Here is a 25,361-nt window from a genome sequence, read left to right as displayed (position 1 = left end):
ATTAATATTTATATTTTATGTAAGAGGTACACTTCATTTTTATTAGTTTGTATTTAAAACGGTTATTAACATAGTCTATAGATGTATTAAATATTTTATGATAATATAATAAAAAAATAAATAAAAATTGGTTATTAATTTATAATCAAAACTTATTGTTAAATTTAATAGGACAATAATAAAATTAAAGATACAAATTACTATTCTTAACACGTAATGTTTGATGCATGTCGCATGTATGCATGCCAGTGTGGCCCTAATTCGACCCTAAAAATATGGTCAGTTTCAATAAGTATACGCATTTTTTTTACTTCATAAATATTTTATTAATAAAATTAGAAAATCTGTTAAATATCACTGTAGCAATACTATGTCTACGGGATAGCAATACAAATATAGGTCGACTATTAGCTGGTATTATATAACTTAATTATAATTAACAAATAATAAATTCAAATAATTTTTTCGATTAATATATGAGAAAAAACCTTAACAATTTAATGCAGGGTTCTTCATAAGTTGTTTTTACAGCAATTTAAAAATACTAAAAATGCATTTACACAATTATTATTTTATGCATGAAATTTATATAGTTTTATACATTTCTTCATTAAGATTAATTTTTTCAATTTTAGAATAATTTAAGTATTTCTAAATTTCTTGTTGTATAGAAAGTACCAAACACTGTTTATTTTACTTTCTTTTTTTTTTTTGCATAACTGTAATGTCTGTAACTTTTTTTTTGTTATGTACAATTTTAAAAATAAATAAGTTTACCTATCACTGAAATATTATTTACTTAAAATTTTAACAGTGAATATAGTGTAGAAAATATTGCTCTAAAACTACTATAAAGTGATTTATCACTATGTGCCATGGACGATTTTTAATTCGGTAGTATGACATATTTTTCAGATGAGCACGATTTAAGATATTATATTAAATTGTGATAAATCTAACAAGAGTAGAAATCTAAAATATCATTACTCTTTTGTAGTTTATTTTTCTGAAAATTTTGAAATTTATTTTCATAAGAATCGTGATTTAAAATTACTTTTTTTTAATTTTGAGAATATTTTTGTATTATTATACAGACGAGCACACGGACCACATATTTGATAACACTGGCACTAGTGGCACTTCTTATAATAATATGGTATTAAATAATTTACAATTCTCGAAACTAAAAAAATATTAAAAATTATGAGAATAATGAAAATAAAATGTTAGAACGTCAACATTTTCAGAAAAATAAATCTAGGTCAAAAAATAATAAAACACCGATTTACAAAATGAACCTTTTCATTCAAAATTTGGCTTTGCCTACGATATGATAGCTTTATTTTTCAAATTTATACTTGATATAGATAGGGAGGAGGTGAGACTAAAAAGGTTGAGAAACGCTGTTTTATAATATGATACTGTTTCTTCCATTAGTTTTAATTTTCAAATCCATGTAGAGGGTATGATTACAGGTAGATTTATACTAGAGGGAGTTCGTTAATTTCATTAATGCAATATTTTGAAAGGCCTAAATTTGATTGATATTTGATTTTGTAGCATTACTCCAATGTTCTGAGTCTTTTTTAAAAAAGAAAATATAACTATGAGATCTCCATTATTTCGGGAGATATCACAATGGGTAAATCCTCACGGGACACTGTATATGCTATGAAAATTTGATTCTTTACTAAATAATAAATACTAACAATGACTAGTCTAAAACCTATACATTATACATGATGATTAAAGAATAGTGATATTTTAAGAAAAATAAACTACAAAATAGTTATCTTCATTTTTTTAAAACTTTTTTATCAAAACATTGAATTTAATTAAAATATGAAAAACTTGTAGTTCCTGTCCCTGTAAGTCTCATAAAAAAAAACAAAATTATGATATCTCCGTTATTTCAGAAGATATTGCAATGGGAAAATCCTTATGGGACACCCTGTATTATGGAGTGCTATAATTCACACGAGGACCATATTATTGTGTTTTAATAATCTGAATATTATATAAAAATAACTTTTCACTATCTATCATATACTATTTATGACATAAATTATAAAATATAATACAATAAATATTAATATATCATCATTCATTTTATCTAGGATTAAAAAATATGATATGTATATTTATCAATTAATGTATACATAATACGTTAATAGAAAATATGATATTAATGTTTATAATTAATATAAATATTAAATTTTCAAGGTCAGAAGGACTTAAAAAATTAAAAGAATCTTCCAGTAAAAAGGAGACAATTGAATGTAACAATATAAGTACATGACTTTAACAAAGATATTTATTAGTACTTTAAATAAATTAGTAATTACTAATATGAACGGTAGTCAGAATGCACTATTATTATAAATCATAATTGAAAATTGTATATTAATTTTCTATATTGTTTAAGGCTCAAATTAATTACAATGATAAATACTACTTAGCATTCCAGACAATAATGAACATTTCTAAATTTAGAATCAAAAAACAATGTTTTGTAATTTGTACTATTGAATAATGGAATAATATCTAATGCAACAATACCATTAGATTCTCTAAACAAAAATTCACAGTGTATTACAATAAAATTATCGAGTATTAATAATATATAATATTACAAATGAAAAATTGGTATTTGCTCAAGAATCAAGATAGTTTGAATTATCATTATGCAAAAATTTTAATTAACCCAAAGTTCTAAGAAATTAAAACATTTAAAACAAAGAGTACAAAGCATTTGCACAATTTTATAAAATCACGGTGGCACAATAAACACAATAAAATAATTACATTTATAGTATATTATTAAATTAATACCTAAATTATATTTAGTTCCAAAATAAGTTAATAATCCCCATATCAATAAAGTGTATATGGTGCAACACAATACTTAATATACTATAGGTAAATATAATATGACTTATACATTTTAAACAAATAAAACATTTAAATTAAAAAGTGCATACAAGTGGTACAAGGTTAACTGGTAAATTTTTAAAAATAAAATAAAATCAACAACAAATATATTTTTAAATAAAAATAACAATTGGAATTCATAGGTATGTAAAGATAAGAGAGGTAAGTTTTTAATAAATAAATTGTAAATATTTCAACAAATAACAACATACAACCAAATCACTAAACATCTAAGAATGTTGAAATATTTTAGCGCGATAATAATTATTGTTTATGAAGCTTAAAGAAAAATTATTCATAGCACAGAAACTAAACTTACTATTATTAATTTTATGACAATGATAATAATTTAAAAAATTAATCTATTGGAATAATGCTATGTTAAAACAATATTGTCAATCTGATCACTTATATTCTACAATGGAACAGTGGAATGAGATTGTATATCTGTTATTGTAGTTAACAATTAACAATTTGATAAAATTTATAAAAAATAATTGCATATCATAAAAAAATTAACATTATTCTTAATATTTTGATTTACACAAGGAATTTGAAAAAAAATTACAGTTACAACCTTTTCTTAATATTGTACTTATATATATATTCATTCCAATTGAAATATAAGCGCTGATAAAATATGTTTTGTAATCCATAAGGAACAATATTATTGAATAAATATCTATATAGTCTTTAAAATAAGTAATTATTTTGAAAGTAAAAATTGAACAACTGATTTGGACGATGCACTACAAAATATTATGTTTTCTCTTAATTTAGAATAAACTCAATAATATGGATAAACGCCTTAACAAGTTTATGATTAATATTCAATTAATGACTAAGAAATTAAATATTTCAAAATTAAATTATAACCCCTTACAAAGCAAACATAGTATCACCTTGTTTTTCTTTGTTACGTCTTGATTCATTTTCATTGTTTCCTGTAGGTAAATTTTCAGCAGCTGCTGCTCTTTCTGCAAGGAATCTCTCAAATTCACTGCTTGATAAAGATTCTTCCACTTCATTTCCAGTTTTTGTAGAACTTCCAGGCTAAAAAATAAAAATAAAAGTAACCATTTAAAGAAATATTAGCAAACAATACTTAACCCGGCGTTAGTCGCGCTGGTTTACATTATGCCGTTAGTCGCACGGCAGTCTTTTCAACCGCGTTACAATTTTCAAGTATATAATTATAAAAAAAAACGTTGTTTCATACATTTTTAACAATTTTTATACAATTTTAATAACTTATAATTTTATTTATAAAAAAAAGTTTAACTGAAAGTTACTTCCTTATATGTAAAATGGGTACCTAATTTAAAAAAAAGTAATATAGTAGTTTTATGATATCTCACTCTTATCTTAGTTTAATCAATATACAAGGAATTAATTGTACTTAGGATATAACTATATTATTTTTAATAACATTTTTAAAAGGTATACTGAGTATCAATGATTGAAATATAAAATTTAAGATTTTATTAAAGATATAAAAAATTGCGGTCATTTTGACCATAGCGCGACTAACGACTGGTTAAATACATTGATATTGGATAAAAAAACTATTAATTTGCAGTTTCATTTTTTTGGACTAAGATAAAGACTATTTTAATATATTTTAAAGACAAAAGTGCAGGGCTGTTATGTTAAAAGCTAAATCAAACTATTAAAAAGGAATTATAATATATTTTTATGAACAAAATTAAACACAAATTAAACTTAAATAAATATACCGAACGTCAATTTTATTTCAATAAATTATAATTATAAAGTACAAAGTACAAAAAACTGCACAATAAGTATTCATAGTTAAAACTTTATCCAATAAAACTAACATTTTTCAAATTATTTAACAATATTTTATCAAATTTATGAACAAATGTAATATTAATAAATATTTATTACTTATTTACTTACATTTTCACTAAGCCAAGCTGCTATTTCATCAAAATCCTGTTCACTATGCATCTGAAATATGAAAAACATATTTTTATAATATAATAAACATACATAATATTTATGAAATGAATTGTTAGAAATAGTTATAATTATTAATTATAACATTTTACAAATAATAAACAGTTAAAAAGAAGCTTTATGTAATTGTAATGTAATTATATTAAACATTTAAATAAGTTTATAAATTTGCAATAAAATGAAGAATGTATTAAGTAAGAAAATGTATAGATATAATAATACAAATATATGCAATAATTTTTTTGTAATGGATATATAATATATAAAAATAAAGTGTATCAACTATAAATTATTTATAACACTATTAATTAGTAGGTGCACAAATACTCGAATTAGAAGCATAGTTTTTAGACAAGTGCTCAAATTTGATTATAGAAAATATTATTATGTATTGTTTTTATTTATAAAAAGTATAATTAATTGCATAAACTATATTATTAAATGATATTATATTTTGTGGAACATAAATATTTTATGATAACTTTAATTATCATTGATCAAATGTATTTTATATTTTTAAGATTTTATTGCATTGGTAGCATTTGGTGTTTGTTAATTAGAACTGAAAAACACAAATTTAACTAAAAATTGATAAAAAAAATTAGCATGCATTTAAATTAATACTGTAAGTATAAATACAAAAATATATGATGCATAACCATAAAATAATGATAAAAATTGTTTTAATTTTTGCATTACATATAAATTGAGATAGTCAGACAAAATTACTGATATAATATGTCAAGCAAGTAATGTTAAAAATCATTATCAGGGTTTAATTTCATTTTATAAACAATATACTCTTACCCTGATGACATCTTCATGAGCACAATCCTAAGGTCAGAACCCACACAATACACACACAAGTATTACAAACATAATAACAATTGCTTTATACAAACGTGATTTAAATTATAAAGAATAAATAATCTATTAATTGTATATTAAAATATATATATATTTGGATTATATTATTATAATACAAAGACATTTAAAATAGATACTTACATCTTTTGTTGTCACGTTTTGTGATCGAGCTTGAGTCAAAGAAGCTAAACTGTTAACTTGATCTGGCTTTAAATTGGCATCATAACTACTTCCACTAAATATTTCATAATATTACTTTAATTTCTATGACCAGAAATAAAATATTAGTTTAATCTTCAAATATTTTTATTACCCAACTTTTGTGTTTTCATATGATGCTGATCGAGACTGAGCAAACATATCAAAGTCATCTGTGTGAATACTAGTTAACAAATCTGCAGGTGGATTTTGTTTAGGCTTTTCATTATTAACACCTAAGATTAAAAAATAAACTTAAAAAAATGTATATTTTATAAATCATTACTAGCTAATAAATTATATTTTACATTAAGGAAAATACAAAAAAAGCTAATGTGTTGCATTATCATTTGACGTGCATAAAATATCTTTATATTTTGGAATAAAAAAAATGTTTGTAAGTACTCAAGTATTTATTCTACCAAATGTCTTTAAATAAAGTTAATGTAGTAAATAAAAAATATATTTTTTTGACAAAATATCACCCAATTAGCCCAGAAAGTTATAGCAGCATTGCATTTAAAAACGTGTTATATAATCTATACCTTTATTTTATTGCTACTGAATCAAAGACACTTTTATTATGTAACTGACTATAAAAAAGTGGTAAATATATTAGTATAAATTAGTAATAACTAATATTAGGATTTAATTTTTATGATGGACTTATGGTGTTACAATAAAAATTTGTATAATTACTTAGTTTTGAAAATTGATTCGAAGTTGTAGCAATTGGCTCGTCTATAAAACCTTGAAGTAAATCAGTTGTTTTTATAGAAGAACCATCTACAGAGGTAGTACTACATCTTGCTTCTCTATTCTTTTCATATCTGCTATATCTATTTTACAAAACATAAACTTGAAAATATATGTAATGCTTCTTAAATGTTTGGTAATGTTAAAACTAACCGCAGAAAAAGATTGTTTAAATCATCATTGACTAATAATAGCTGTTCAGTAAGTTCACCATCTGATAATTTAGCCAGGAGTTCAACAATTCTTTCTTGCATTGCTTTACATGTGGTATATAAATCCTAAAAATACAATATTTTTATAAAATATTTTCAATATTTAATAATCATAATAAAAATTAAATAATTCTGTTTAAAAACTTCTAGTTTGTATTAATTATTTTTATTGTTATTAGATTCTAATGATAATACAATTATTTAAAAGAGAATATTTAAGCTTAAGACACAAAATTAAATTAGCTGAATACAAATTTACTGTTTCCAAGATAAAGACCACATGCTCATGTGTCATGTTACATCCTCTTAATGTAGATATTCTTAATAATTGTATGTATATTAATTTTTAATCTACTTACAGTTAAAAGTTGAACATCTGATGCATCTTCTTTTCCTGGTACTAATTCTGAGAGCATTTCATTTAACACAGTCATATTACCACGAACTAACTCCAAGTCTGAATTAAGTTTATAAAATTGATCAGGTCTGTTTGGCTGGCTATTTGATTGATCATTTGAATGTGAACTAACTACTGGTTTATGCTCTTCAGAATAACTCTACGAAAAAGTATAATATAGATTATAGACAATAAACAATTAATTTTATATGTTTAAGACTTACTTTATGTGGTGTATGTATTGGGGCCATAGTATCAAGATTTGTCATAGGAAATTCGATTCCTTTTTGACGAAGTTCTCTATACACATGGTAAACTCCTTGTAGATCAGGTTGATTTTTAAATGCATCTGCCCAACTTTGAATAAGACTTAAGACTTTTTCTTGAACAATAGTTGGTGGATCATTTTTTGGACCTAAATTAAACCACATATTATGTAAATAAACAATTTATAAAAACAGTATTTAAATAGTTTACTTACCAATTAGTTTAATTAAATCTTGAGAAAATTCTTTGTTACAAACTAAAATGTGAAATTTTTTACCACAATTTTTTACACATGTTTCCAAAACCTTTAATTAATAAAATAATGTATTTAATAATAATTAATCCATAATTAATTATAATACTTACTGTTAAGGTATACATAATAATTTTATGATTTTTGCCTGCATTTTGAAGCAATCTTTTACGAATTGCTTTAACAGCATCTTTAGGGCCTTCTTCTTTTTCATTAATCATATCACAAATTTCCATATTAAGTGACCAGTTTTCAGAAGCCAAGCCCCCGTCAGTTGCTAATTCTATTGATAAAAATTGAATATAATATTATAATAATTGTAATTTAATGATATTCTTAAAAAATTGATTAATAATTTTTAAATACTATAGAAATAATAATTATAATTATAAAGATATATAAAAATTATGTTTTTTCTTGTTTTTAATATCTTAAAATAAGTTAGGTCTAATGTTTGTTAAAAGTTAAAAACAATATTAACAGTTGATTAAGACAAAGTCATACCTGGATCTGTTGTCTCTGTTTTACTAATGCATAACATGGACAATTCAACATTTAGAAAAATTAATTTCACTCAATTATTTTTAATATTAGAGTGAATTGAAATATTATCAAATTTAAAGGCAAGACAATAATTTAAGAAACCCAATAGATTTTTAATTTTTAACCAAGTTATGGGCATTTAAACAATTAAAGAAATTATGCATTAGTAAGACAGACAATACATATGTGTATAACATCATCTAATCAAAATTTCTGTATTATGCATTACCTATTCATGGTAATCGGTAAAAATTACATTAAAAAAAATGTCAGATAAAAAAATAACACACTAAATAACAACAATGTTAAAACTTTAAAAGTATATAAAGAAAAAATTATAATTTATTTCAGCATTAGGTATATCAAATTTCAATTTTAAGGTTTTATTGTCAATAATCACAATAACAGAAAATTAAATCAGGATTACTTCATTATTATGGTAGTACTTTTCATGAATTAAAATCTATATTTTTAATGTTTAAATTTGATAATTAACTATAAAATAATGTATCAATTTTAAGTAAAAATACATTTAATGTTTTTTTTTCTAGATTCATTATTAATTAGATAGTTAAATGAATAAATATACAAACTAACTAGCTATTTTTAATATTTAGGTATGTTGTATAAACATAATTAATGTTAAACAACATTAATAGTGCTTCATATAACAAGGCATTAGTTATATGGCAATTTAAAAGCACATCAAAAAACACAAAATAAATGATTTGTATTGTTGCTGTTCTAAATGTAATAACAGAAGGATATAAATATAAAATGGTTAATCTTTGTTTTTATATTAGTAATCCAAGTTGCATACACACAAAATATTAACATACAATTGTACAATTGTTTTAATAATAATATATACACTCATTATAATTAATATAATGTAGGTACTTTTAAATATTATTCTGAATAATCAAAAATTCAAAAGTATAAAAAGATCTAGATGATTAGTCTTAACATTATAAGACACTGAAAACTATTCGTATACATTTAGCGTAGGTGTGACGGTGTAATTTATTTTTTAAATCGGATCATTTGTAAAAATATCAATATGGTTAAAGCACTGTGAATTAAAACAGAAACTCACCAATTTTTTCACCCACAGGCGTTGAAAAAGGATTCAACGATACACCAAATATCGTAGCCATTCTTTTTTTATATAAGGTATACGTTTAAGCAAAATAATAATAGGTATTATAATAGAACAAAATACGCTCAATAAATCCAATTTATAAGTCGAAATAGTAATAGCCAATAGATACTGTACTAATGTAATTTTGGTACTATGATGTTTAGACTATAGATAAACATTAACAAATTTTGTTCAACCAAAACAAAATATTACGTAATTAGAATTGGTTCTTAAAATGTGTGTTATTTTCATATACGTTTATGGTTATCACAGATATATACTATTTATAAATAGTATATATCTGTAATGGTTATTTATTCAAGTGACAACAGCAGTGTTTCCAACATCAATTCTAATGCCAGTGAATCAGCGGCGTCGGACGTTACTCGTTTGTAACTTCAAACTTAATGACGTTCTCAGATTCGGCATTTTGACAAATGGCAATCTGCTATTTTTCTGTTTGTTATTGAGTTTGAGTGTGTTCCTCTACGGTATACACAATTTAATGCGTGTATATTTTTTTACACCGAGATCTGAACAAATATTTGAAAAATGATTTTCATTTAGTATTTAGAAGTATAACAATTGGGTTCAAACTACTCGTTTTACATGTAAGTAGAAATATTTTTGTCTAAATTCCCTAATTTTAAAGTTTAAGGTTGTTTTGTTGTTGCTAGTTGTGAGCATTACGTGTTAAAATTGTAAACGCTATAAAAAAAACACATCAAAATGGCACACTATAAAGGAGCCGCTAGTGAAGCTGGCCGTGCTATGCAATTGATGAAGAAACGGGAGCTTGCTCAAGCCGAAATTGAGTTACGTAAGAAAAAAATCGAAGAAGAAATGAAACTTTCAAATATTGAAAATAAGTTTGCCAAACATTATGACTCGTTAGAAGCACAACTCAAGAGCTCCACTATTGGTTTGGTGACTCTCGATGAAATGAAAGCTAAACAAGAGACAGTTGTCCAAGAAAGAGCTAAGAGATTAGTACAAAAAGAAAAAGAAGTGGAATTTGAAAAGCAAAGACAGTTAGCGGCAAAATTAGAAGAAAAAAGAAGACAGCAACAAAAGATAAAAGCATTGTCATTTATTGAAGATATGTCTGAAGAAAGTGAAGTTGAAGAGGATATAGAAGAGGCAGAAGAAGAACCTAATTTTCAACCTTTACCTAAAAAAATAAAAAAAAACCCTGATGTTGATACTAGTTTTTTACCAGATCGTGATAGAGAATCTGAAGAAAATTGTTTAAGAGAAACATTAAGACAAGAATGGACTGATAAACAAAAATGCTTAAAAGAAGAAGAAATTAGTATTACGTTTAGTTACTGGGATGGTTCAGGTCATAGACGTACAATTGTTATGAAAAAAGGTAATACAATTTATCAATTTTTACAAAAAGCACTGGAACAATTACGTCGAGAATTTGGAGAGCTCAAAACTATAATGGCTGACCAATTAATGTATGTTAAAGAAGATCTGATATTACCACACCATTATTCATTTTATGATTTTATTGTTGCTAAAGCAAGAGGTAAAAGTGGTCCACTATTCACGTTCGGTGTACATGATGATATTCGAATGGTTAGTGATGCAAGTTTAGAGAAAGAAGACTCGCATGCAGGCAAGGTATTGCTAAGAAATTGGTATGAAAGGAACAAACATATTTTTCCTGCTAGTCGATGGGAACCATTTGATCCTTTAAAGACATTTGCCAAGTATACAATTAAAGACAAAACACAGAAACATGAAGCAACACAAAAAAACTAAAAATTGAATTAAAATAATTTGTAATATAAAATATGTAAATACAAAAATTAACCAGTTTTATCAAATGGCTTCTTTGTTTTGATGTTTCAGGTTTTAAAATCCGAATAAAATACAAATACAAGATTTTTGCAACTAGAAAATTTGGTCTCAGGTTTGTAAAAAATGATTTTGCTCCACCTATTTTTAGTGGCAATTACTATTTCTACTACTTTTTCAATTGAAGTGAATCCTAAAATATTTATAAATAATGCAGAATGCTTAGTAGATTTAAGCACCCAATTAGTTAAAGGAGAATGTCGTCTTTCTTTGGAAAATAATGATGACAAGCCAGTGAACTCTATTTTGTATGCATTTGAACCTTCAATTAAAAGCCACATTTCATTCATTTCGGCTCATCAAGTATTTGAATCCAATCGCTTGAGTTTAAATGTTAAACCAGTGACATTACCTGGACACGAAGATAAACAGTTTTATCAAATTGATTTTAATGTATCTCGACCATTGCGATCAAAAGGCCGAGCACCACTTGTAGTCGAATATGTTTTAATTAATGCTTTGTATCCCCATCCTGAAGAAATAACTCAAAAAGATAGACAGTTGATGATGTTTTATGGAAATGCTTATTTGTATTCACCATACAAAAGTCTTAAGTCTTCTGTTAAATTCCAAACTGGAACAAGACGGATAGAAGATTACACCAATATCAACCCAGTATCATTGAGCTCTGGAGATATCGTTTATGGGCCCTTTGGTTCATTAGAACCATTTGCATACTCTCAAATTAGTTTACATTATGATAATAATACTCCATTTTTAAAAGCTACCAAATTAACTAGAACTATTGAATTATCTCATTGGGGAAATGTTGCTGTTACTGAAGTCATTGACCTTGTTCATCATGGTGCTAAATTAAAAGGTTCATTTTCTCGTTATGATTACCAACGTGAAACTAATAGTGGAATATCTAGTGTTAAATCGTTCAAAATGTACCTTCCAGCTTCAGCAACTAGTGTTTATTATAGAGATGTCATTGGTAACATATCAACATCAAATCAAAGGACACTTTTAGACTCTGTTGAGTTGGATATTCGACCAAGATTCCCTCTATTTGGGGGTTGGAAAACTCATTATACAATTGGTTATAATGTACCCGCTTACGAATATCTGTACAACAATGGTGAAGATTATTTTTTAAAAATGCGACTTATTGATCATTTATATGATAATATGATAATTGAAGATGTAACAGTACGTATTATTCTTCCTGAAGGATCAGTAGACTTAGATCTAAAAACAACACATCCAATTGTACGTTTACCAGATGGCTTGCACTATACATACTTGGATACCATTGGCAGGCCAACTATACAATTGCAAATGTCAAATGTTGTAGAAAGTCATATTAGTGATTTTGAACTAAAATACAAATTCCCTAAAGTCTTTATGTTCCATGAACCGTTGATTGTAATTGTTGCCATTTATATTTTATTTTTGACTGTAATTATTTGGGTTCGTTTGGACTTTTCAATAGCCAAGGATGGACAAAGTGAAACACGTCAACGTATATCTGGAATAATGAGTGCAATTATGCATCATTTTGAACGAAGAGCTTCCATTTATAGTTCTTGGGATGAGACTTTGAATAAATTAAAACATTCCAAAGATATTGGTGCATATAATACTGCATCAAAACAAATTCAAGCTGATTACAAAAATGAGTCGACTAGCATCAATGAATTAACTACTAAGTTAAAAAATGAATCATCAGAACTATCGGATAAATTTAATGAGGTTCAAAAGGCAGAAAAAAATTTAAAAGAACTTTTTGGACAGACGCAGTCTTTATATATTGATAAACTTATAACGGGTAAGGTTGGAAGAAATCAGTTTGTTGATTTGGATAGTGGTCTCAAACAAAAAAAAGACGAATGTCAAGAAAAAATCAATCAATTACTAAAATCGTTGAATTAGTAAAGTTCTGATTTTGCATATATCAAGTCATAAAATTGTTTTTTTTTTTTTAAATTTCTAAAAACCAGGTTTATATAATAACAAAATAAATTTTAAATCACTGTCAAAAATACTAAGTATATTTCTTGCTACACTTTTGTTTGTAATATTTTATTGGTTTTAAAATTATATCTACTTAAATACAAAATGAACACATTTTATTTATCTATATAAAAATAAATTTGAATTATAAAATAATGCAGTAATAATGTAATATATATTTATTATTTATGTACAAATCTAATATTTGAATTTACATTTTAATTACTTGGGTTACAATTATTTGGAATTTATAACTAAATTCCTTTGCATTTAGGTATACATATAATAAAATTGAATAAATAGTGTTTGTTTAATAAATTGTAATTTTCAATAATTATTTAATTAAAGAGTAATAAGTAGGTAATATTTTTCTGTTGACTGATTATTTGCTTATATTCCATTAAATCATTCTAGAATCATAAATGAGATGATAAAATAAGTTATATTAGTAAATAAAATTATATCCAACACATTTAGTATGTAAACATTTGCATTATTATTAAACAAAAAATAAGATTGTTTAACTAGTAGTTCTCTTAGTTTTCATTAAAATCATAAGTGTTTTTAAACCACTATTATAATTATTATTATTATATATATTTTTTTTCGATTTATTGTTGTCTTCTTTTTTTTGTTTTATTTGTATCACACTATCACATGCATTTTCCTTTTCTTATCTTTTAAATAAATACCCGCCCATCCTGAAAGTTGAAGATTGGAACTATAAAAAAAAAAATTGTTAAACCAATACATTTATAGCTCAGAATTTAATACAAATGTATACATGTATAATTTTATAATAACATGATAGTTAAAAAGGAACTATGTTAAAGTTATTATTGAGGAATTATGAGGCAGAGGAGTATTATAAGTTTACTTTTCGAATGAAAAAACATTGTATTGGTTCATTTAATTCACTCGAACTACTCGAAGATACACCATTACCTTTAATTTCAAAACGGATTAATGATTAAGTTTATTTGTTATTTTAATCTTTTGGAAAATCGGTATTTAAAATCATGAATTATAAAAAATTATTTTGTATTTTAAGATTCTAATGTTTTTACTGGTGCCTAAAGGTTTAATACTATGATTGCAACGGGCCTGATGACTAGCGGTAAGATTTTCTACGTTTTTAAATGAATTTTTAGTGAATGTTAGTGTTAGTGTCATAATTCGTGAGGAGTCGTTCAAAAAAACTACGTAAAAACTATTGATTTTATAATATATTATAAAGTTAATGGTGGAAAATCAGAATTTTTTCAGTTAAATTATTCTCATATTTTTATTAAAAATTTTCCAACTATCTACCTACTATCAGTATCCGGTACTACCGTCATATTTTATTGACAAGATTCGTAAATTTAATTTATTTTTTCAATTGTTTAAAAGTGGGCTAAGCTCAGTAAGCCCCTACTCTTGATTTCCATCAATACATACAAAAATTATCATTACCAGATACCAGAATGTCCTCAGATTGGCATAGCTATAGCACACCTAGACCTCTAAAACGTGGGATGCTAAAACTAATGTCAGTTTACCAATTGATGGTATTTCACTAAAATAATAATAGTTTGGTATAAAAAAACAAGAGGTGCTAAAGAAATTTTTGCACCCCCCCCCCCCTAGTAGCGCCACTGACTATTAATCATAAATTCATAAATTAAGATTCTCTCTTAGTATGAGCTATTAATTATATGTATAAGCCATAATTCATGGTGTGCAGGGATGGAAGTTGAGCCAAATATGGGAGGATGCCAAGATCTCAAATGGCCAATAGCAATGGTAATTTTTTATTTGTAATTAACATACTATTTTAATTATGTAATTGAATATGCCTAATGGCTAATAGGTAATTAAAAATATGAATAACTATTTAATTGTCAACATTGACCGCCGAGCAAAACCAGAACACTTAATGATCGTTTTCGATTCCTTCGACCGTTCTTAACTTCTAAAAATATAAAAATACCTAATAAATTACTACTATATAAACTACTATTCAGACCCATTTGGTCCTACGGTTTACAACTATGGGGTTCAGCCAAAGTATCAAATACTAACCGTATGCAAAGATTTCAATCTAAAGTCTTTCGTGTCATTTCTAAAGCTCCATACTATGTCTCCAACAATACTCTTCACTCCGACTTCAATCTATCTACTGTTACTGAATTAGCCAAAATCCACTATAATCGATTCAATAACAAACTAACTCATCATCCTAACCCCCTAATCGCTCAGCTCTCATCTGCAACTATTCCAGGTAATCCCTACAAAAGGCTAAAAAGACAATGGTGTCGTGACCGACTTAACTAATTATCTAAATAATAAATAAATTATGTTTCACCTCAGTTATGATCTTAATTACTTATAATGTTGTAACTTTAACTTTTATGTATTTACTGTACTACCATCATTATGTCTAGGATAAAACCTTAAGTTAATATCAAGTCGAAGTACCTTCAATGGAAGGCCTCTTCCCCCTGTCACTTCTGCCTGTTTTATTTTATTTTTTTTTATTTGTTATGTTATCACTTATGCTTAATGTTCTATATTGTAAATTTCTAACAGATGTATAAATATAGAATTTTGTTTAAAAAAAACTAATTGATAACACATGATCTGTCGATTTTCGTAGTGTCAATCAGAAATACCTATTCTAAGGGTAGTGCTCTATTCCACAATTAAAGTTTTTAAATATTATTTAACCATAGAATAATATTAATAATATTATGTGGTTGGTTAAACGTCTAAGCATTGATAACTCTTTTCACAAGGCGCAAAATTGTTTTTTTATTATTATTTATAGCTACTATATAGTATTAAAACTATGATTGATGAACAATTACAAAAAACCATTGGTTGTTACAACGTCAATTCATACTAACCTGGACTTAATTCTTTTTTTACCCTACCTATTTTATTATTAATAAAATTAGGGCCAAGTGCACATTTTTTTTTGGGCCCTCAAGTCAAAAAAATGTTTTAGAAAAATTCTACATAGAGAGGGGGGAATGTTAATGATAAAAAAATATTTATATGTTAAAAGTGTTAAATACCAAAACACCTATCTCAAAATTCATTAAATATTTGTACATAATTTCATATATTATAAATGCAATTTAGTTACTTGGCTTAGTAAATTAAGGTCAATAAAAAGACAATAAATTAAACAACATAACAAAATTATACTATATTAAAATATTAAAAATACTTAAGGATTTCATTATATAAATTTAAATTTAAATAATTAATTTTCAGTCTTCCATAAAATTATAAAAATGGAAAATAACTATTTAATAATTTAACAATTTATTTTATATAATTAAAATTAAATAAAAAATGACCAATTTCTATAATTTATATTTTTATAACATTTTATCATAAAAGAGTTTAAATTAGTTACTAGGTATCAAATATTTCTGACGTTCAAACAATTTTCTATTATTATTATTTTAATATTTTGTGATGGTAAATTATTAGCACTGAGGTATGGAATGACAAAAATAACCAAAATTCAACTGACAATTTAATGATAAGAATATACTAAAGTCTGAACATTGACAGTTGGTATTACATTTTAGAAAATACATTTTTGTGGAATTAATTTAAAAAAAATAATTTTCTACAACTTACAAAGCCCGAGGGCTCATCATTTATGAATTCGTAGGTACTTAACTGAATTATACAAATATACCCAATTATGTCCATAAATGAAACGTGACAAACAAAACAAGATAAATTAAATAGGTACGTGTACAAAATACGAATAATAAATGTATCGCCCAAAGCCTAAAAAATTACAGTAACCCATGGGTTCTCAAAATTTGTGTATAGAATTTTTTTTTAAAACCAAGTTTCCAATTAGTTATTACAATTTAGGTTAATCGTAATATTGCATACGTTTCGAAATATTAGGTGGTAGATTGCTAGCATAAGCCATAAGTGTTAACTAAATTATAAAATCTTTGTATTCAACATATTTTGATGCATATGTATATATTTTTATATGTAAGTATGTAATCTCTCTTCAACTACTCATTGAAGATCTTTATAAGCCCCTGGTTTTAAAGTAGATAGGTACTATTGCTTATTTAATATTGTATTGATTCAATTAAAAATACATTTTTTGTATTAATTGAACATTTAATTATCACTCAATATTTTACAGCAGTGGCGTACTCACGGGGGGAGGATCATGGGGTTTGAACCCCCCCTCCATTGACCGTATTTTATTTAAATATTTCATATGCGTATCACAATATAATATTTTTATTGGCAGAGCCCCCCACTTTTGTATTCTAGTAAATTTTCAGAGCCCCCCCCCCATTGAAAATTCCTGAGAACGCCACTGTTTTACAGGGGTTATATAATTAATAAATGAATAATTTAATTAAGTAGATAATACGTATATTTAGTTAATTGTAGTAATTACACGTTCGGAAAAGTAAATCAAATAAAAATAATAGATAATACAAATTAATTATATCTGATTAGTGATCGCTTATATTAGTTATTTGATCACTGTACAAAATGTGTCAATGTTTACTGAACGAACAATGATTCTATTGACTATAATATAACTAAATTTGTTCAGCATTTAGTTTCTATAGTTACTAAATTACCTATAATAAATTTAGAAATGCAAATTAATAATTAATATAACTAGTAATTACTAATTGTCAATTGATATTAACCTTGATCTTAGAAAATGTATCTATTATGGATAGATATCGTCGAGAATCTGATACTGGGGAGTGGCGGTATATTATTTTTATAAAAATTATGATCACTTAGTGTTTTTATATGCAACAGTATACTAAGCAGTAAACATTATCATACCTCCTCAATTCAACATTACAAAAATCAGATTTTTGCCGTTAAAACCCAGACGAATTATGAATGGCAACTAGTAATTTATATGAGTATGCAATAAACCGAAATTTGCAATGCACAGTTTCAATTTGGACTTGTTGGCCTTTTTTCGGGACATAGAGTTCAATATCGATGACAGACGACAGTCCCGACTACCGATATATCGGGACGGATGGCAACTCTAAATTCTTTAAGGATATTAAAAACGGAGAGTTTCTCCGATGTTACAATGAAAGTATTAACAGATTTTGTTTGGCATTTTTAAAAAACAACTAACTAATAGTAACAAGACTACAAGACACATAAAAAATTGGATATCTGTTCAATATGTTTATATATTGTAATTTATAATTTCCACTAGCCACTAAATAGTAGAAAGTAGACATTACCGCCTATATGGCGTATCCGGTGTTTACGACTCTTAACTTCCTAACTTCAAAATACCTCTAGCGCCTTTGTGGCAACAAGGGAGATCTTAGTAGTGCCTCTGGCTCTTAGATCTAAGATCTGGCCTCATTAATCAGAAATATTGTAATCAAAGGGTGGTTAGAAAGTAAAGTACCATGACAAAATATTTTGTCATTTAAAGATTGTAAAGTACTTAAGTCATAGAAAATTAAAAAATAGATTAAACGATTAAAGTTATTTGACCTTATCTAAGATTAAAGATAGTATCTTTCTCTTAGATCATATTGTATATGATCACAGATAAAATAAATAGTATATATCTGTGTATATGATCTAAGATCTTTCTATATTTAATCATGGTATTAACCAATCTCTTATCAGTGGTATAGAAGCTTACTATGCAGGAGTTATCAACTTTGTCATGCTTCATAAACTCAGTCACAGACCGACAAACCACATTTATTTTGAACTTACAGTTCATAGATCAGTAAATCGTAGTAATCACACGACAAACTCCTCAGTTTAACTTTAAATGCTTAAGCTTGAATCTCGAGATTTCCGCCTCACAGATTACATCTCGTCTTTGTGAGTTACTTGTTCTTATTTTATAAATTTCAATACTTAAAATTTTATTTTATTTTTTACTGTAATTTTAGACTTATATTGTATCAATTATGGATTCACAATCGTCTGGAGGAGCTTTTAAACGTAAACCAAAACGTATGTCGACTTACCAACGAGCCGTGAAATTCTCCAAACGTGGAAAGTTTGGACATGGTTTCCAGATCCAAGACGAAGATTTTCAATATTTCTTAAATATTCTTAAAGTATCAAAAGAAACATTTGAAAGCAGCGACGATAAATGTAAGTATTGTTGCGAACACCTAGTTCTACAGGTCTGTGAATTGTGTTTAAACAATTTCTACACAGTTTTCTCAAATTTTCTAAGTACTTATTTAATCAAAAATACTTCTTAGTCCAAATGACAATAAAATAAATAACAGTAGTGTTGTAGCTGAGAAGTGTTGCTACTAGCTCTGTAATATTGCACCGGATAAAGTCCTTTTGGTCTGGAGACTAGATCTTCTTGATAAAACTGCTTATCTCTACGACATTTAATATAAACTACTAATATATGGTCTTCGAATATATTCCTATACTATTCCTAATATTACATATATTGATGGCATGTAATTGCACGTACCTGTAACAGTCCCTTCCCGATTATCTTTTGTATTGTTGCGAATTTAGTGTGAAAACACATTATTCCAGCTTGTCTTTAAAATATAAAATAATATAATTATTATCCATGCCTATTTTTAAAATTAAAGGATAGGCGTGTGCACGGAGTATGCAGGGTATGCGCTTGCACTTTTTATTGTTGTTAAACATTTAAAATATTATAATGAATGTCTAAAAAAATATTTACAGGTATTTTTGTGGATAATGTATTTAAACAATTAAATGGCAATGAAGTGAATTATTGTAGTAATCAAGTAGTATCTCGTGTAGTAGATGACCTACTACCTGCAGCTAGTGATCAGACTGTGTTAAATTTGATTAAACACTTTGAAATCGATTTACGACCCATATGCTGTGACCAGTTTGCTAGCCATGTACTCCAGCAACTATTACATGTTGCAATTTATAGAGCATATAAGGTATAGTTGTTTTTGTATTAGTTAAGTAACTAATTATTAAAATATATGCGTTATTATTTATAAAAGGTCACTGAGGACATATCTGAGACTTCTAAAGAAAATTATTTCAATTTTATTAATAAGCTGTGCAAATTTATAATTAACAATTTGGAGGAATTTGTATGGGATACATATGCTAATCATATAGTTCGCAGTTGTATTGCTTGCTTATGTGGTCAACCATATTTGAATTCAAAAACTTCACAACAAAAAGGCGAAAATATAGATACAAATAAAGATCATAAAGATTTATTAAAAAAATATTCTGACTGTATAATAAATATTCAGCAATTTTCAGGTGAAAATAAAAAATTATAACATTTACACTTACAACTAACCATATTTAGTTTTCATTAAATTATTTTCTAAATTTTTATTTTTCAGAAATGCCTACAACTGATATTACTTCCGGGTTGTTACAAGTATTACTTAAATCAATTTCACCCATATCTAAAAAAAGATATAAAGCCTTGGTTGAAAAAATAATGAGCGAATGTTTTCCAAGTGATGAAAGTAACTCTTTTGATAATGTTTCTCAGGTTCTCGAAAACAATTCATTTTCTAGGTACTTCTAAATTCATTTTTAAACTTAATAGTAGTTACAAGTTAGTAGTTTGATAGATACTTATACTTATACTATTATGCATTATTATAAAATTTTGTTTCAGACTTCTTGATGTTATTATTTCTGAATCACCAGAAAAATTGAATAAATTATTATATGAAAAATATTTCAATGATAAACTTGCAAACTTAGCAGTTCATCATAATGGGAATTTCACCTTGCAAAAAATTTTATCAACTACTGTAGATGCCACTAAAGTAATAACATAGTTACTGAAAAAATTTAAGGGGTTGAACTACTCCTATCACAATTTTTAACATTCAGTTGCCTCAAAAGAACCATTTCATATTCATTATAACTTGTTTGCTTAGATCAAAATTTAAAATTGTAATAATTTATATTTTTAGTTTGAAACAATTTTTGATCAATTAAAGGAAAAAATGTCACAAATTATCAATCTTGGTTATACTGGAGTGTTATTAGAATTGTCTAATGCTTGTTTACGTTTGAAGTGTAAACAAGCTTTATTCTTTAAAGTAAGTATAGAAATAAATTAATCAAACTTCACTAGCTTAATTTTTTTGTACATTTTTAATTTTCAATAGACATTATGCGAGTCATTAAAATGTAAAGAAGAAACTGAAGATGGCGTAACTGTTTTAATACTTCTTGGGTTAAAAGTTACTGACAATTTTGATAATTCATGTAAAGAACCACCAATTAATATCCATGGATCTATGATAGTACAAAATATATTGAAGTTTAATAAACCAATCAAAGTAAAGTTTTGTGGGGTTTATATGTTTTAAAACTACGTATTATAATTGATTTATTTTGCAGATGGTAAATAATTTAAATAATTTAGACACTGAACGTCTTGTTTACTTGCTTTGTAATGTAAAAGGCAGTTATATTGGAAATGCATATTTTGAAAGTGCGTTTATTGGGGAAAGAAGTCGCGAAAAATTGATATGGAAATTAAAAGTAAATTAATAATTTGTCATTCATAATATTTAGTACTATTTTTAAAAATATATTTGCAATTAGGACCATTATACTACATTAGCAAAATCAAAAAGTGGTTCACGTGCTTTTGATTGCATTTGGAAAATAGCTGATTCAAAACAACGTACTATGATAATGAATGAGTTTTTAAAACATGAATCTGAACTTTTAAGCACACAATTTGGTTCTATTATTGCATCCAAATTAAATTTGGGTATGTTCAGGCATAAAAGAGATGAATGGATAAAAGCAGATCAAGATAAACTACAGACTGTAAAAGTTTTTGAAATCAATAAATATTGTTAAATTTTTCATACAATTATTAGTTTTATTTTATGAAAGTTACAAAAAAAGTTACTCAACTAAACATAAATATTCCAATTACTGCCATCTTCAGGCAAAAGTTGATTAGTAACTAACAAAATAACATCCAGTATCCACCAGACGCCACCACCACCAAGTGTCAATAATTTTCCAACAGCTGTTCCAGTTTGTCCTAGACAAAATCTGTCCATACCAAGGAATCCAAGTAAGATTGAATAAAGTAGAGTAGTTAGGAAATAATAGCCACCATATCTGTAATAATATTAATAAAAATAATTAGTTTTTGTTTAGCACATCTTTTATTGAGAGGATGAGTGCCTTTATGTGATGTCTCCATTTAACAAAAGCGCAGCATATCAAATTTTACATTCACAATAATTCATTAAATTATTTTAAATATTAAAATGAACAATATCAGAATTATTGGATTTTTCAATATTTTAGTTTTTAATCTAGATATATGCATTTGTAATTTGAAATATTTTACATACTCATTTCTTGCTTAAAAATGAAAATATCAAGAAAAAAACCAACACTTAGGCACATATAATGTCTTACCTTCGACTGATTATAGTTCAATTCACTCTAATATTAAAACTAACAATATCCACAGTCAACTATGATAAATGCAAATTTGCTATGCCTTACATTTGAACTTTTAAATTTAGGTACAACACTCAGGTACGTATTTGTGGGCGATCCCTCCCCCCAAAGCCCGTATTATAGTCTATCTTAGTATGTATCTTATAACTTATAAGTAGGGATGAGAAGTTATAGGTGAAAAAATTCTCAAAATATGCACAAAAAAACAAAAAATATACTTAAAGTTTTAATTATAAATAAAAATCAAAAAATAAATTAAATCAAGTACAAAAAATCAAAATCAAAATAATAAAATATAATACAATTTATAAACAACGTCAAAATGTCAGCAACTAATGGACGACTTCTTGTTTCAACACCTGTATATCTAAAAAAATTATAAATTTTTGTAAATATTGTATCACTTGCATTTAATTTTTATTTATTTATCATATGTTGTATTGGAAAACTAGAGCTTTTTTAAGAATGTCAACGTGTAATCGACGACAATTGTCCGAGAGAATATTTTTGTGTTTTTATTTAAGTATAATATTTGATTAAAATATTTAATTTAAGTATAATCTTTGATAATATATATCAAATATATGAAAAAAGACATAATGAAGAGCTGTATGACCTGTATGGAAAACCAAATATACTCATATATAAGATGAAACCGTCTAGAGTGGCTGGGACATGTGTGGAGAGCTGATGGAGATTTATTAAAAAATGTATTGATACGAAAAATAAATAAGAAACGTCCACTTGGAAGACCAAGACAAGATGGAAAGACACAGTAGAAAAGGATATGAGACTGATAGATGAGTATGCAACGTTAGACTGGACGTTGAACAGAGAAAAATGGAGAGGCTTACTAGTAGCAGCGCAGGTCCTTCATGGACTGTTAAGCTGTTGATAATGACGATGAATATTAACTATATATGCATATTTTAACGTTTAATATGCTATTCTTTAAAAATGTACTCAAATATGCAAAATAACAACAAAAATGAACTTGATAGGTTATGAAACGGATTTATAGCTCACCTATAGCTATAAATAGAAGGCATAGACAAAAATATGCAAGTCCTATAACTTCTCATTCCTAATTATTAATATTTATTATTAATTACATATAATGAGCAACCCTTTTTATATAAAGAGTACTCTGACTACACACAAAATTAATCGCCTCTCCCAAGATGAGGTTCCAGATACGTGCCTAACAACACTACGCATAAATTAAGAATAAATCAATTAAAAATATAGTATTCATTTTTACTTCACACATGGAAATCCTTTCTTGTTGAATTTCCTATTTCCGTGACATTCTATACCAGGTAAAACCATGCATTGAACTGTTGTTTTTTCTACATCTTCATATCTATAACTACCGCCATACTAAAATATAAAATTACGATACATATAGTTATAGTCTATATTTTTATAGTCCTTACAATGTTGTACCTTAGAACAGCCACCGGTCATGGTATCATCTCTTGTTTTGTTTCCTTTTAAGTCAACTAAGTCTTCACATTCAATGAATTCCATTGGCCTAAATATTAATATTAAAAAACTAGTAAATATTATTATATAATTTTTGTCTAATTTGACATGTTGTAAAGCTATAATTTATAACTAAATATTAGTAAGTATACACAAAATTATTTACAAAAAAGAGCACATGACCAGCGGCCCAGACGGAACATAGTTAAGTTCTGGATCATTTTCCAACAATGAATCGTTTTTTAATCCTCCACCGTCGTTTCTCGACAGATTTGTATTCATTGCCGCGTGACAACATAACAGATTTGTCACTAAAAATCCTAATATTAACCAACTATACTTGTCAGTCATAATAAGTGATCATTACGAATAACAATACAACGTTATAATTAAAAACGACACATTAAATCTTTCACGTTTCCTAGTTCTAATTCCAAAATTATTATTTTATGTAATCATAAGCATTTGTTTTTATTTTTTAAATGTATATGAGATAACACTATCGTTCTATTATTGTTGGTTCTTTATCAATGGTTAGTGTTCGTAGCAAGGTGGATATATATATATATATAAGTTAATAGCACGGCTTAGGCTAGATACTATAGTAGCATCTATAGCCGTGGTTAATAGTATGGCCCATGTTACCACTGAGAATAAGACAACCCTAGTAACTTGGTACGAAACTCAAAATATACACTATAATTATTAATTATTATAAAGAACTAAATAACGTGAAATTAAAATTATCTATTCTATGAAATATCATTATGATTAATGAGTCGTAACACTCGTAACTTTACACATTTCACAGGTACAACATAATACCCTTCTTATAATATTCGAAATATTCCTATTATAGATTTGAAGACAAATAAAAAGAACAATTTGTTTACACATATTTTTGTGCAGTATTGAAAATTTTAATTTATGTAGTTTTAAATACAATTTTAGTCAGAGAACCAAATTGCGGTCGCATGTATTCGTGTGGAACGTCATTTTGATGATTTTTAAATGACTGCCTGACTGCGT

General features: G+C 26.2%; 5 protein-coding genes across 7 annotated transcripts; 3 read left to right on the top strand and 2 right to left on the bottom strand.

Moving 5' to 3' along the window:
• Nucleotides 1-3,638: 3,638 nt before the first annotated feature.
• LOC113556905 (TOM1-like protein 2) lies at nt 3,639-9,731 on the bottom strand. 2 transcript variants are annotated; one of them, XM_026962125.1, is made up of 12 exons: nt 9,501-9,731; nt 7,975-8,144; nt 7,823-7,913; nt 7,566-7,756; nt 7,304-7,501; nt 6,886-7,010; nt 6,676-6,815; nt 6,092-6,212; nt 5,920-6,013; nt 5,719-5,745; nt 4,852-4,902; nt 3,639-3,984 (listed from the first exon to the last, which is right to left on the bottom strand). In XM_026962125.1, the coding sequence occupies exons 1-12, from the start codon at nt 9,559-9,561 to the stop codon at nt 3,811-3,813; spliced, it is 1,443 nt and encodes a 480-aa protein (XP_026817926.1). In that variant the 5' UTR covers nt 9,562-9,731; the 3' UTR covers nt 3,639-3,810. The 2 variants fall into 2 exon arrangements, with proteins under 2 accessions (XP_026817926.1, XP_026817927.1); XM_026962126.1 differs by lacking the exon at nt 5,719-5,745 and having other exon boundaries at nt 9,501-9,730.
• A 284-nt stretch (nt 9,732-10,015) lies between these two features.
• On the top strand, nt 10,016-11,398 carry LOC113557337 (protein FAM50 homolog). The gene is made up of 2 exons (XM_026962798.1): nt 10,016-10,156; nt 10,223-11,398. The coding sequence occupies exon 2, from the start codon at nt 10,275-10,277 to the stop codon at nt 11,313-11,315; it is 1,041 nt and encodes a 346-aa protein (XP_026818599.1). The 5' UTR covers nt 10,016-10,156; nt 10,223-10,274; the 3' UTR covers nt 11,316-11,398.
• LOC113557335 (dolichyl-diphosphooligosaccharide--protein glycosyltransferase subunit 1) lies at nt 10,019-13,340 on the top strand. The gene is made up of 2 exons (XM_026962797.1): nt 10,019-10,156; nt 11,406-13,340. The coding sequence occupies exon 2, from the start codon at nt 11,478-11,480 to the stop codon at nt 13,284-13,286; it is 1,809 nt and encodes a 602-aa protein (XP_026818598.1). The 5' UTR covers nt 10,019-10,156; nt 11,406-11,477; the 3' UTR covers nt 13,287-13,340.
• Nucleotides 13,341-19,065: 5,725 nt separating this feature from the next.
• LOC113555827 (nucleolar protein 9) lies at nt 19,066-22,239 on the top strand. The gene is made up of 10 exons (XM_026960385.1): nt 19,066-19,235; nt 19,307-19,514; nt 20,082-20,311; nt 20,378-20,648; nt 20,735-20,915; nt 21,019-21,172; nt 21,323-21,451; nt 21,521-21,694; nt 21,756-21,899; nt 21,963-22,239. Exons 2-10 carry the CDS (start codon nt 19,325-19,327, stop codon nt 22,224-22,226), a joined length of 1,737 nt encoding a protein of 578 aa, XP_026816186.1. The 5' UTR covers nt 19,066-19,235; nt 19,307-19,324; the 3' UTR covers nt 22,227-22,239.
• On the bottom strand, nt 22,200-24,797 carry LOC113555828 (TM2 domain-containing protein CG11103). 2 transcript variants are annotated; one of them, XM_026960386.1, is made up of 4 exons: nt 24,499-24,797; nt 24,294-24,381; nt 24,109-24,227; nt 22,200-22,496 (listed from the first exon to the last, which is right to left on the bottom strand). In XM_026960386.1, exons 1-4 carry the CDS (start codon nt 24,681-24,683, stop codon nt 22,283-22,285), a joined length of 606 nt encoding a protein of 201 aa, XP_026816187.1. In that variant the 5' UTR covers nt 24,684-24,797; the 3' UTR covers nt 22,200-22,282. The 2 variants fall into 2 exon arrangements, with proteins under 2 accessions (XP_026816187.1, XP_026816189.1); XM_026960388.1 differs by lacking the exon at nt 22,200-22,496 and adding an exon at nt 23,062-23,214.
• Between the last annotated feature and the right edge of the window lie 564 nt (nt 24,798-25,361).

This window comes from Rhopalosiphum maidis, chromosome 4 (genome assembly GCF_003676215.2).
Source record: "Rhopalosiphum maidis isolate BTI-1 chromosome 4, ASM367621v3, whole genome shotgun sequence".
NCBI classification, from domain to species: domain Eukaryota; kingdom Metazoa; phylum Arthropoda; class Insecta; order Hemiptera; family Aphididae; genus Rhopalosiphum; species Rhopalosiphum maidis.
This window is presented reverse-complemented; position numbering and strand designations above follow the sequence as displayed.